This window comes from Dreissena polymorpha, chromosome 5 (assembly GCF_020536995.1).
Source record: "Dreissena polymorpha isolate Duluth1 chromosome 5, UMN_Dpol_1.0, whole genome shotgun sequence".
Taxonomy (NCBI): domain Eukaryota; kingdom Metazoa; phylum Mollusca; class Bivalvia; order Myida; family Dreissenidae; genus Dreissena; species Dreissena polymorpha.
The window spans coordinates 74,900,594-74,916,105 of record NC_068359.1 but is presented as its reverse complement, the minus strand read 5'-3'; the positions used below and the strand labels follow the sequence as shown (position 1 = coordinate 74,916,105).

General features: G+C 34.3%; 1 protein-coding gene across 1 annotated transcript; it reads left to right on the top strand.

Annotated features, from left to right (window-relative positions):
- Nucleotides 1–725: 725 nt before the first annotated feature.
- LOC127831349 (uncharacterized protein K02A2.6-like) lies at nucleotides 726–2,345 on the top strand. The gene has a single exon (XM_052356316.1). The coding sequence runs from the start codon at nucleotides 726–728 to the stop codon at nucleotides 2,343–2,345; it is 1,620 nt and encodes a 539-aa protein (XP_052212276.1).
- Nucleotides 2,346–15,512: the final 13,167 nt, after the last annotated feature.

The window sequence follows — 15,512 nt, the reverse complement described above, 5'->3', positions numbered from 1 at the left end:
GATCACGTCAGTCATGATAAACCCCGCCTACCATGTTGTATTGCTGCATGCCTATCGCTGTATCTGTGTAGTATTAAACTAGCCATCAAACAGACCGGTGTTCTTGCGTTGTCTTAAACCCACATACACAACAATTGGCGACGAGGATTGAGCAGAGTTTTTATTTCGGGAATTTTATCCTTTCTTTCAAAATGAAGTATTGTGCGTAAAATTCTGGATATTACATCTGTGATAATCATGGCAACAGCGTTAATAGGAAGCATTAATCCGTTTGAGAGTAACACGGAAACGTGGACTTCTTATCAAGAACGCCTGGAGCAATATTTTATTGTGAACGATATTGCAGCTGAAAAGAGAGTGGCTGGATTACTTACCCTCCTAGGGGAAAGGACATATTGTCTTCTCAGGAGTTTAACGTCGCCGGCAAAGCCGTCGGAGAAGACGTACAATGAACTGTGTGATTTGCTTAGCACTCACCTTAGTCCAAAACCGCTTATCATTGCCGAACGTTTTCGATTTCATAAACGAAATCAGGCGACGGGGAATGTATCAAGGACTATGTAGCGACATTAAGGAAGTTGACGGAATTTTGTAACTTTGGCGACAACCTTAACGACACATTAAGGAACAGATTCGTTTGCGGTCTTCGTGAGGAAACAACACAAAGGAAGTTGCTTTCAACAGTTGACCTAACATTCGCAAAAGCAATAGAAATTGCGACTGCTATGGAAACAGCGACCAAAGACGCCGCAGAACTTCAGTCGTCGGCAGCTACCGGAAGTGTACACCGGATTGCTAACCGTAAACACACAAAGACAAGACCACCGCCTAAAAGGGAAACGGTGCAAGTTACTTCCAAACCGAACTGTATTCACTGTGGGAAAAACAACCATGTGTCACAAAAATGTCGGTTGAAAAATGCCGTATGTCACTTCTGCAAGACAAAAGGACACATTCAGAAAATATGTCTTAAAATGAAACACGTCAATGCAATGAACACCACAGATAATGACAATGCTTTGATTATTAATTCTGTGAACCGTGGAGACAACAAAATAACAGTGTCACCTGAAATGGACGGACATATATTCAGAATGGAAGTTGACACAGGATCGGCAGTAACATTAATGTCGGAAATTGATTTCCGAAAACGGTTCGGAAATGTACCACTAGATCCCGCGAAATCAGTACTTAAGACGTACTCCGGGGAAATCATTAAACAAGTAGGTACCAAGGTTGTATTAGTAAAGTACAATGGACAATCAACACAATTACGGCTTTGTGTGGTTCAAAGCACAGGTCCTATGTTGTTCAGGAGAGACTGGCTTACGGCTATCAAGTTAGACTGGCAACGCATTGTTCCCGTAAACGTGATCGAAAGAGATATTGTTAAAGACAGACTAAACACGATTTTGAAAAACAATGCAAATGTTTTCGATGAAGGTATCGGAAAAGTGAAGGACATAAAAGCCAGGTTAACATTGAAAGAAGACGCGTCACCCAGATTCTTGAAAGCAAGGACAGTTCCGTACTCTATGAAACCGAAAATAGAGCGTGAACTCGACAGCCTTGAAAGGCAAGGTATTATTTCGAAGGTAAATACCAGCAGATGGGCAACGCCAATCGTTCCAGTATTGCAAAGCAACGGACAGGATGTTCGAATTTGTGGAGACTTTAAAGTGACAGTCAACCAAGCACTTAAAGTTGACAAATACCCCCTACCAAGGATCGAGGACATCTTCGCGAATCTGTCACACGGACAGAAATACTCGAAACTGGATCTTCGCCAGGCGTATCTCCAACTTGAGGTCGACGACAACAGCAAGGAATTGTTGACCATTAACACTCATCAAGGGCTGTATCGGTACAACAGATGTGTGTACGGAATATCGTCACTTCCCGCAATCTGGCAACGCACAATTGACCAGATACTTCAAGGAATACCTGGAGTGCAATGCATTCTTGATGACATGATCGTGACAGGGGACAGTGATCAGTCTCATTTGGATAATCTCGAGAATGTGCTTTGTCGTTTGAACGAGTTTGGTTTAAAACTAAACAAAGACAAATGTGTGTTCTTTGAGGATAGAAGTAAGTATTGTGGACACGAGATCGACAAAGGTGGATTATGGAAGTGTAATGACAAGGTGCAGGCTGTGATGGACACACCCACACCTAAAGATGTTACTTCTTTAAGGGCATATCTCGGTGTTCTCAATTACTACCACAGGTTTCTGCCGGATCTCGCGACTGTCATTAAACCATTAAACGCGATGCTTGAAAAAATAGTAAGTTTATTTGGTCAAAAGAATGTGAGATCGCGTTCCAAAATTCAAAAAAGCTGATCACTTCTGAGCCCGTGCTTACGCATTATAACCCAGATCTACCTGTTAGACTGGCGACGGATGCCTCTCCGGTAGGAATATCGGGAATACTGTCTCATGTCATGACAGACGGTTCTGAAAAACCTATTGCTTTCGCGTCAAGGTCATTAAGCAAAACAGAGCAAAGATACGCGCAGATTGATAGAGAAGCGTTGGCTATATTCTGGGCAGTAAAGAAATTCTACCCATACCTCTACGGTCGGAAATTTTGCCTAGTAACGGACTGTCAGCCGCTGTTATCAATCTTCAGTCCAAGCAAAAGCATACCCGCAACAACTGCTGCGCGCGTACAAAGATATGCTTTGTACTTATCCGGTTTAGATTACGACATAGAGTACAAATGCACAAAACGGCATACACATGTTGATGGGTTGTCCAGACTACCCGCGCCGAATCATAATCATAACTCTGAAATATTCTACACTTCACAATTCGCGCAACTCCCTGTAACAAGTTCGCAAATTAGCCGCGAAACGCAGCGCGAGCCAATTATGTCACGCGTCTTAGAATACGTCAAAAAGGGCTGGGCTTCAAACGCTAATGACCCAGTACTCAAAAGCTATTATTTCCGCCGAAACGAGATAACACTTCATCGTGGGTGTCTGATGTGGGGAAATAGGGTTATCATTCCCATTAAACTAAGAACGCGTGTGCTCGATCTGTTACATGCTAGCCATCCGGGAATTGTAAAGATGAAAGGACTAGCTCGGAGTTATGTCTGGTGGCCGGGGATTGATGCCGACATTGAAAGTCTGGTCAAACGTTGTAATGGTTGCGCAATGCAACAGAATTTACCAGCGCATGTCCAATTACATCCGTGGGAATGGCCAAGCTCTAGCTGGGAGCGGATACACGTTGATTTCGCAGGCCCGTTTCTAGGACGAATGTTCTTAGTCATGGTTGATGCTCACTCTAAGTGGCCTGAGGTCATTGAAATGAATACAACGAACACCGAAAGAACAATTCAAGTCATGCGAACCGTATTTGCAAGATATGGGTTACCGAAAGAAATTGTTTCTGACAATGGAAGTGCGTTTACATCTGAAAGCTTCCAACTGTTCATGAAAAGAAACGGAATTCTCCATATAAGGACTGCGGTCGCTAAGCCATCCACAAATGGTCTTGTGGAGCGCTTCAATGCTTCTTTCAAATCAAGCATTCGCGCAATGAACAGCGAAACGGATGACCTTAACCAGAAACTGAATTGCTTTTTGCATACATATCGTAACACGCCGCATTCTACAACTGGCGAAACACCAGCAAAATTGTTCTTAGGTCGTGATTTGCGAAGTAGGTTAGATTTGCTTAAACCTGATACTAAGCAGCACGTGAATGACCGACAAATGAAAATGTCAGTTCCGGACAGAAATAAATTTCGCGAAATAGATTTAGGTCAGAGTGTCCTTGCCCGAGATTTTAGGCCTAACTCTAAGGAAAAATGGATAAAGGGCACTATTGTTTCACGCGACGGACCACTTATGTACAAAGTGGACATCGGTAATACAGTGTGGAGAAGGCACATTGATCAGCTTCGCGCTACGGACGTGCAAAACGCTTCAAATGAAAATGACATAATCCCATTACCGTGCGAACCGCTATCTGCTACCGATACTCCGTGTCATAGCCAATTAATGTCAGACCACCCGGTACTAATTGAGAACAAAGATAAGAATGATAATGATTCTCAAAATGATCCTCTGGTTTCAAATGAGCAATTAACAAAGGATCGTCGGTATCCATTGAGAAACAGGCGACAGCCTGAACGGCTGTCTTATCAGTAGTAATTTGTAACTAATCAGATTAATTGCTGCAGTACTTTTCCTCGGACATTTTGGTACTTGTGAATGCTAATGAGCTGTGATGATTTTATATCATTGTGTAGAAACGATATATAATAATGGACAATTAATGCGTAATTTCACAGTAATTAGATAAGAACACTGACTGAGTTGATATTTGAACAAGAAATGTTATGTTTGAAAATGATTATTCATATTATTTTTTAAATGCATTATGAATTGATTTTTATGAATAATTATATGATCAACACATTTAAAAGGGGAGAATTGTTATGTATAATGATCACGTCAGTCATGATAAACCCCGCCTACCATGTTGTATTGCTGCATGCCTATCGCTGTATCTGTGTAGTATTAAACTAGCCATCAAACAGACCGGTGTTCTTGCGTTGTCTTAAACCCACATACACAACAATATCGAACTAAATGCAATATATAATTATTTATTACTGTTGAGCATTATCCATGTAACATAAGTCAATATGTTAAAACACTACTGGATTATATTTTCAAACAAGGCTTTTTTGTCAGAGCAAACCGTTTGTAAGGGTAAGGATTAAATACAAATTTACATTTGTTAATATGCTTATTCAAACAGTGTGTGTGTGTAGAATACTTGTAAATAATACATGCGCATAGTCAAAATACATACTGTACTGTTGTTTACCTGATTGCGGCTTTTTTCGTGAATTTCTGCTAACAAAATTCAATTTATCTACAACAATTTAATACCAATGTAGTCAATAAACGTTTTGAGTTTAGTTCATCGTGCCTCTTAAATGCATCTATATTGTGCTCTGGTATGTATAAAAGCATACCGTAGTTTCCTATTTATTTAATTTGGGCTTTTACTTTCTTGTACTACTAACTAACTAATACAGTACGATGCTTTGAGCTAAATCAGAATGTCCAATCTTATGTTAAATGAATGACTCTGGCCAAAGTTCAATTCTTTTCCATATTATAAAATGCATTTTTTCGTGACTCACTGTTCGGCAATCGTTCCCTTTCCATCCATTAAGAACGGTATTATATTAACCGTTGTCTCTCCGACTGGTGCAGCTTTAGTTTCACTTAATGTGAACTCGTCTTAAAAAACAAGTTAGCAAACGATTCCTCATTAAATAAACCTCATTAATTATATTGCAACGGCCATCTGTTAACGTAAATGCTATCGTAATCCAATACTATTTCCCCATTTTTACTTATAGGAAGAACTTTTATAGGATCGTTACACTATGTTTTCAATTTTGTTTTATTATCCTTTCTGTAATGCAAACTTTAATTTCCGGGTAATCAAGGATATTTCGTTAACTAATGCGGAGTTTTTTATATAATTAGATTTCCGTTGTACTTTAATTCGATCTCATCAAACCCGAAACGACATTTTCAAACAACATGGTGTTTCGAATAAGAAGTAGAAATCCTGGTGTGTTATAACCAAAAAATATATATTCATTTCAGTCTGTGTTTTTTTAAGATGCATACTTCAATCGAGTTTAGATATGTAATTACTCGTTAATTTACAATGCGATGCTAAAAGTGCAAACTAGACTCAAAATGTAACAAAAAAGTCAAATTATGCCGTCTGCAGGAAGCACATTTTCTAGAAACCAGGTTATTTTGATACATTACTATTCGTTAATCCGTTTCAATAGTTTTAATAAGTACAATTAAGTTTATCGAATATTCACATATTGCACTAATTGATCTTAGACCTAAACAATCTAAAAAGGGTATCTGTTATCGTTTAATATTGCAAAGCTTCATGTCACGAAACAAAATCGTTTTGTTAAATAAAACATAATAACGTGCACTATTTATTAATTTAACACCTTTGAATACAGATGTGCATATGTAAACGTATATTTTTTTTAAGAGCAGCAAATATTAACAAACATAAAACTGAATACAATTCTAGAATACTGGTCAGTCTTATTAAATCAGAAAGGAATCCAACTGACACTTCAAAACTAATTCCACGCTGTAAAGACAAATTACACCATATGTGTTTTATTCCAATATTGTTTTTATGTTTAAAAGTCTGCACAAACCAACTCTCTCTTCCGAATTAATGTTTATCCTAGAGCATGTGCATGATGGCATTTATAACATGCGGGCTTAAAGAATAATCAAACTGATGATCAATAAGGACGGATAAGTGCACCTCAATTTGCACCTTTGATGCAGAAATGTATACATGTATACATTAATAATTTCGGTACTACTCCTAAAACGTCAACCATTCGTATTAATTTTGCATTATATGTATTGTGTTTAAAGTTCATTTATACATTATGAAACTGATAACATATCATGACTTTTATCTTTCGATTCCGGTCAGGTCTAAAACAAACTGTAATGATATTTCCTTAATACAGAAACAAGTAATACAAATGACCCGATATTCTGAATGAATTGTATTGACACAAGCATGGTTACAAACGTAGTGTTCACAAATGAATGTAAGCACCATCAGATATAGTCTGTACATAAAACAAACAATACACAATGACAAACATGACTGAAGCCCTTAGATAGATAAGTCTTATTTCGTGTGTGGATCAGTAGTATGCCCTTTACAGACGACATCTGAAATAATGCTTTCTTAACATAATGCTGGACTGTTTAATCATACAAAATACGTCATATTTTTTTTTGAACGAACTTGTGTCATCACACAGCATGTTTGCAATCAATCCATACGTTTCAGATTACATACAAGAGCACATATATACACTTGATGACTTATCAAACGCAAAACTTTTCAATTTTTATTATGTCGGTAATAACTTAACGCTATGATTTAAAAATTAACAGAATGTTGCACTTTGAAATGTTGAAACGCAATTGTTTTCTTAAAAAATAAATTTCATCATTTACAGTGGGTTTTTACATAAAATCGTAGCTGCTATCATTTGACTACATTCGGTGCAAAACAACAATTAATTCATCCGTGACAGTCAGACGCTTAAGCATGTAGGCCGGGAAGCCTGCACTTTGCCAAAAAAGTGCGCATATTAATATTCATATAAGCCATACAATAACAAAAAAATCCTGACGTAAAAATATACCTTAAATGAAATTAAAAATAAATTTAGAATAATTACGCGTTTCACCATATCCACGTGCAAACACATGAAACCATGCGTACCCAACATGCTTAAGCATCTGCTAGTCACACATGAACGATTTTATCACGAGCTTGCCCAGAAGTGAGTCAAATTATCATATGTTAAATTTGTATTTACAATATCATTAACTCATAACTGAGATATTCGAATTTGGAAAGTATTGCGTTACAAAAGTCTCCAAGTGTTTACCTTTAACAATGATTTGCGATGACATAATTTATTTTAAATTATTTACAATTAATATTGTAACGGTTTCGTGCCGTCGGTAAATACTGTTTCCTTTCTATCAACCAGGTAGTTACTAGTTTATTAAAATGTTATTAGTCTGCGAATAGATGTCTTCAAAAAAAAGAAATGAAAACAGTGAGACTTAATTTATTTATAATTCTCAAAATATACCAACATGAAACAACAAATGTATAAGAATATAATATAGTTACATTTTGTCCGACACCCCAGTTCTTTCTTGTTATTATTATTATTAAAGGTTTTAAAAGTTTAAATAATTTTGGATGTTGTGTGGCCGAAAAGTTGAATGTGTCCTAAGTCGTCTGCGGCGCGTCTTTTATATGGATGCCCCTTGATACAATTCCTCAGACTCCGTAAACGGTTATGCGACAGCTCCGACCAATCAGAATGCTTGAATCGCCGATTTGAACCACTGTCATCCAATCAAATATGCGCGCCAAATGAACTCTTCAAAACGCTTCCGCACACCAGGAAATAGTTCCAAATGTTATATCTATGCTTATCAATCAAATGACAATAACTTGATATAAAACAGTAGCAAATCGTTAACATTTATACAATAAGACATAGTTTACTGTAACCATTAACTATATGGCACAGTCTTTTGCTAAAATCACAAAGATAAAGTTATGACGTCACAAGCATGGTCGACACTGTTTATGAGTGACATGGAAGTGATATTCTTTATGGAATTACAATCATAGGAACGAGGATTAATTACTTAAGTTGTGAGTAACATTTAAGGATTATAAGGATTAAGATGTAGATAGAATGATATATGCATGAAACCTCAGTAAACTGTTCAACATGCATATGTCATGTAATTCAACGAACTGTCAAAATCTGTCAACATTCAGTGAGTAGGTCTTTGCCCATATCTTAGATAACGTTACATGTTATGAAACCTTATTATTAGTTTTGCTTAGGATTACTTGTAGTCCATTATATTACAATATTTATACATTTTTTTGCTAGTCGAAATGATATGATAATAAAAGCATTTAAGTTGAACACATTTATATAACTGTAGTATTTTATAAAGTTAATAGTTTAGTCAAATTATCATGTAATGTATAGCATTCTGAAATTATTTAGTACTTAGAATTGTCACACAAGTGATTAGAGTACACTGATTTCCCGGAATCCCTGGCCCGAGTGTATGTTGTTTCAATAGTGTTAAAGACAACACATCCTGACCTTGTGTATGAGCCCAGCTAAAATGTAAATAGTTAGACCAAGTTTCATTACAAGTGCGTATTTCTAGTTTGTTTTTCGAGTGGAAACACACTTGCAAAGGGTTTCCTACAAAGATTCAAACTAAGCTTAGGTTGTCATTATAAATATCTTGACCAGTTTTATCAAGATTATGTTGATTGCTGGCAGATAAAGGGCTTAGTTTGAACATTGTGTTACCTTTTAAATGTTATGTGCCTTTTATGTACTTTGAAATAAAACGAGTGATTCAATATATTTGAGCATATTTAACTGCCGCGTGACACGTACTTTTGCTTGAACGGGATGGTCTATACCGATGTGTTTAAATAATACTGGTTGTTACGTATCTTGCTTAACCTACCTAATACACATGCGCACATGTTAACAATTGTTTCATAACGATCATATATCATGTCGAATTCATTTAGCTCTTATGATTATAAGATCTCACAAAGATACCAAATATACAATACAATAAAGGATATTTGTTGGATCCGGTGGATTATCGTTTAACACGAGTGAAAATATATATTGTCTATGAACACGAGTGAGATAAAATCGATAATCCACCGAACCCAAGAATTTTCTTTTTATTAAATGCCTTTTTTCACAGTTTATATACATTGTTCAAGAGTTTAACTAAAGAATTTTGCTGGGATAATGACGTCATTTCGTCAAAAAATGACGTCATTTCACAGTAAACAATGAAAATTATCGATAATTCTCACTGATAATTTTCACTGTTTGAAACAGTGAAATTATCAGTTTTAATTCACTGATATTTCTCCATAAACCAAGGGAAAGCATTAAATAAAGAAGATTAAACTTACTGATTCTACGAAGTATAGTGGTCCAATTTGTGCTGCAAATTATTGAGACAACATCAAAAGTGTCTTTATACATAACATGTATGAGACGGTATTGTACACTATGAACATAAACTATTATTCTTCGTCTGCATGAATGGTTATAAAACGTATGCATACAAAAATAACATATATATTATCAGGAGATAAATCTCTTGTTTTAAATCCACTGGTCGAATATGACAAATATTCTATAGGATACAGAAGTTTTCTTTCACAGAACACTTGACATTTAACTAACAACAGAAAAACAATGCAGTGCAGATGTTTCAGACAATATCGACCTGTACAATAGCGACATGGCGGTGTGCGATTTTTTCCCATATCTATTGTTCACGACGCTTTTCTTATTCGTATCATGCTTATATTAGCCTCATGTAAGTACGTTATGAGTTAGAACTATTCACACAACCAGCGTTCGCAACACACATACAATTAGTGTCTTGAATATAGCTTGCATCATTATATATCTGTTCCCGATTAACTAAATTAAGGTAGTACAATACATCGAATGACGTGCTATAATAATTTAACGTCCACAAGAATCGAGCATCTTTTAAAATTATATTGACATCGGAATACACGGACAATCGCTGTTTATAAATCGTGTTCATCTTTAAAATATAACATGTTATCGAAATAATAAACGGGAGCCACACAAAAGATTTGTATTATATTTCTTTCTTTATGAATAATTAAAAAAAGATGTAAAGACATTAGTACAGCTGATTGATCGGATTGGTACCTTACTATAAATTTTACATCACGGATTGCTGGTGTAACAAGCGATGATTAAAAGATAAGACATTTGTAAAATTGGGTTTGTTTTTCTTCATGTCTATCTTTTTTATAACTAGCTAGTTTACTCGAAAATGGTCGTTAAGATAACGTTCTTAAAAATTATTTAAACATATTAGTATTAATTTGTTTACTAATTCATAATATTAAGCTTATCGTTTCTTATGTTCGAAACAAGTATACATTAAAGCAAACATAGTTAAGCAAACAACAAATTCCAATCGCATACATGTTCGGAAACAAGTTGTTTAAAATGTCTGTGTATAGGTATTCGACTTATTAAGTAACAGCGGTAATTATTGTTTCGCTAAGAATTTAATCAAACATGCAATATATATCTTCTAAGGCATTGTTCACAACTCGAGACAAGTAATTTTAAGAAGATAAATTAAAACATTATTTAAAGCTACGTGCCTTTTATGGTAAAAGTTATTTTTAGACGCATCAATAAGAAATGACGCTAGTCAAACCAGCCTGGTAAACAATCCGTACAAGATTATTTAGGGTTAATAGGCAATCAACGTTGCTTAACAGATTTCCTGAACGTAATCAATTCGTGGCAGACAGCCTTCATTTAAGTCAAATATTGTATTAAGGGAATTCAATCACTACCGGAGGTTGATACAATTTCACAACCAATATGTCTTTCACTCCGCCCTAGTGCTAATTGTACAATGCCTGCATTAATGAGTTCTTAACAAGTTCACATTTATCAATTATCATGACAATCATGTATACTTTCAGATTATTCATGTGTCATAATATATATTTCTTTTTTCAATATGTTTGCTTGGATATGAGTGGACAATTAAGATAACATAACATCAGTTGGCTTGAAAATATCATGCAAAATACAGAATATAGGTCAATTATTAGCTTAAACTATCAGCCAAATAGGAAATAAAAATATATAGATTCACAAGTTAAGCAAATATATAACAACACATGTGTCTACTGATGTCGACCGGATAAGTCGTGTTTGCTTGTGTCCATTAACAAACTGGACAATTTAAATTTAGTTATATAGTACTGTTCCAATAGTCCCAGGGCTAATAACATTGTGTTTCTTGTGCGCATATCTCGGCAATAAATACCATATTTTTTCAATAGCACATATTAAAAATGTATGAACAAAGCATATTAATATGTGTCAAATGTATACATTAATTTAATATTTTCGCAATTTGATACATGTTTGTACCTGGTGTTCTGTTTTCGTATTGTGTATTACACATCAATTGTTACCTGTTTGTAATTAAAGGTATGCATCTTATTGGTAAAATAGAATACAAATCTATAGTTTCTGTGAAAAATAAATGTTGCCTCACTCGAATATTAACAATACGGGATTTTTTTTACACAACTTATGTATATAAAAGTTGCTAACACATTTACATGTTTAAACACTCGAGATTGATTAAGGGAGTTATTTATCATGTGCGTATTAAGACATTCAAACATATTACACATCATTATCATTATCATACTTCCTTGCACAAATATTATACATTTCGTTCAAGCGGTCAATAAAATACATACTGCCTCTATTAAACCGTGTTTAGTGTCACATATTGACGAGCAGTACTGAATGATACATTATTGCGAGCTTCAGACAGCGCGCTACCCTACTAAAATATACCACACTAAGTGTGAGATTTAACTTTCTTTTGAGCATCGAATCATTTCGTAAGCCGGTCCAGCGCGGTCTGAACATTTGAATATATATATATATATATATATATATATATATATATATATATATATATATATATATATATATATATATATATATATATATATATATATATATATATATATATTCATTTATTTATTTATATATTTATTTATATTATCTTCTCTCTATCTATCTCTATCTCTCTATCTCTCTCTCTATATCTATCTCTCTACTCTCTCTCTCTCTCTCTATCTCTATATATATATATTAATTATTTATTTCTCGTTAAGCCAATCATTTCATAAATAATAACTTTGAATGTTAAAAGTCCAATAATAATCGAACTTTGGGTATACGAATCATTCATAAATATAGAAATTCGACAATTGGCCAGCAACCCCTGTCTGGGTTCACTTTTCTTGTATCACGGCCCTAAAGTATGCCTTTGAGAGAATATGTGTCCATATATTTACCTGCATTTGCTCAAATGAAGCGTCAAGGGACTTTCATTAACTGTCTTAACTGTCGATCATTATAACTGTGCTCGATTTGGCAATGTGACACGTTTACTATAAGAGTCAAATAACGCATTCAATTTAACATCTAAACGATTAGTCTTTCAAATTAGTGTTATCGGTAAATGCGATTGATGGTTTAAGCAAACTAGTTCAAGTTTCGTTTATAAGATATACATTTTTCTTTTGTTTTAATTTAAAAAAAAATATTAACGTTTCCTTTGTATGTTAGAAATAGTATTTATATCTAACAATTCACAATGTCATTTTTTAAATTACTGGAAAATGTAAAATCTTTCACAACAGTCACATGTAAAAAGTCATGATCTTGCATATCAACTATTAGTTGGTACTTAATAACAAATGTTTTCCCTTATTGTAATGACAATACTAATAATCCATAATAAATTAAACGGAAATGTATTTTGATGTGCGTCCTTTATGTTGGGATAAACTTGATGTACAGTATGTGTTTCAACAATCTGTATGTTCAATGGTTTCAATAGCCCATCCTTAGACGGTAACAACAGCTTTCATTATTGTGTATGTGCAAACATGTGTTGTTTTATTGCCCTGTCTGATATAGATATTATGGTCACCTTCGGTAAATAAAATGCTAGCACATGATACAAATAATTTACATCGTGACATTTTCTAGCGATCTCTATTCGTGTTATTTTATTTTTTGTTTAGGACACGACTTATCATATACACTCTTAATCAATGTTAAGTTTAAAGTAGACAAATGTCTCCAAGCAATTGATACTGTATGTTTTAATAAATGTAAGAACATTGATTTAGATTTAGCATATATGGCGCTGATTATGTAACTGCGACATTCTGCTTTTACAAATAATTACTTTAAGCTAAGGAAAATCAACATTTTTACGTTATTCTACTTTAATGCATTTAACTGTAGGAAATAAAAGGACATTACAAGCCGGAACATGTTAGTTTGAATTACTTAAAGTGTAATAAACCGAATCTTAAGATTTGAAATAGTCTAATACAGATATCTTTGTTTAAGATCATTTAAGATCGAAAATTGGGATTCGATCGTAGTTCCTTTCTTTGAGATTGTATTAAAATATGAAAGTAAGTATGTAGTTAAGGTTAATTTGTTTAGGTAAAGCTTGGTTTAAATATAAATATACATGTCGCATTACGTATCTTCTGGAATTGTGAATAATTATATTTCTTAACTTTAAATGCGCCTTTTAGCAAAAAGCGTACATCGTAGGAATTTTTTTTTTTAAAGTGGTGTGCAAAGAAATTGTTGTTAAACCTGCCTAAATATGAATCAACTTTAGCCCATGATAAACTACGGAATGTTACAGTCAGGTGTTATTAGTATGATTCCAATTTGGAGCATAACTTATTGACGGTTATTGCACATACACACATTTGTGTTTTACACTTAATTCACAACACAAAACAATACAAAGTACACCAACGTGTCGAAACAACTATGGGTGAACTCATGAGTAAAGTATTGATTACTTGATTTCAATTATCAACAAGTGTTTCGTATCATTCACATGTACACCGTTAACATAAATTACCTTAAGACGTTTATTGCGTTTTTTAGAATCGGCCTTGTGAAATTGAAATACATCACATACTATAAATTTAATATATATATCGTCGTTTATGACACCATAGTGCACACACATGTTTCGTATCAACATATATCGAGACGTAGTGTAATGTCTCGCCCAAAAGCAACGAAAACACGTGTATGATCTCGCCATTCGAAATGATCCTTAAACTAAATATGTAACTTAATCGAAACTGTATTATCTCCTATTCTTAGTTTAATATTTTATGTTTATCGATATGTGTGCATGTGTTTTCCTCGCAACGTATAGACAACCATAATACCATGCCGATAACGTCAGCACCCGCGATGCTGTCACTCAAATTAACGCCTACCTAGGTCGCTAAAATCAGATGAAAACGCATCACTGAATGTATTTCTTTTTACCACTAAACTATGCAGATGTGAACATAAATATCATTTGCCTGGTCTGAATAGAATATAATGCTAATAACACGTATTTTATATCCTCGCTACGAAGTAAGGTGTGTATACTTGATTCAGCATTGGTGTCTGACCGTATGTATTCTGTGTCTCCGAGGACAAAGCAAGTTCAAAAGGTTTCCATCTTCACTATCAAACATACAACATTTGAACGTGTTGACACATCTCTGTATGATATGAAGGTTTGCATATGCGATTTATTTCAGTCTACATTCAACATTTCAAAATTATGAATACACATCATTAGCGAAATAACTTTTGTTGAACCACAAAGTCCACATACGCATTATTTGGTACGTAACATAGTCTTAAAATAGTAATATTTGCATCGGGTAAAACGTGTCCACACTGAGGGATTAAGAACGCTAATATACACTCATAAAGCACAATAACAGTTTTATACTGTTAAATCGCAAGGCTAAAAGGCTTCTTATCTGGGGTGTAACACTCTATTGCTGCCATCTAAACGATTTATTCAATTCATGTTTCTCGGAATTAACTATATTTATATATTGATTTATAAGAATAAATATAAATATAAGAACCGCCCAACTATACTCTTACTCGTAAGTTACGTTTAAGTTATATTAAGCATCACACTTGTATCTAAAACAGCCTATTAGTGTCGTATAATTGTATTTATTGTCATGTCACGCACAGAACAAGCGGTTTATAACGGATATTTCTCATCTTATAATGTGTCTAAAGTTGCATTATGTCTCCGTTATAGTTGTGCATGTCTATTGAAGTGAATCAATGGCATCTAAAATATGTGTTCCCGCAATATTTAATTCACGGAAGTAACATACACTTCGTGACACGCTATCATTATTTAA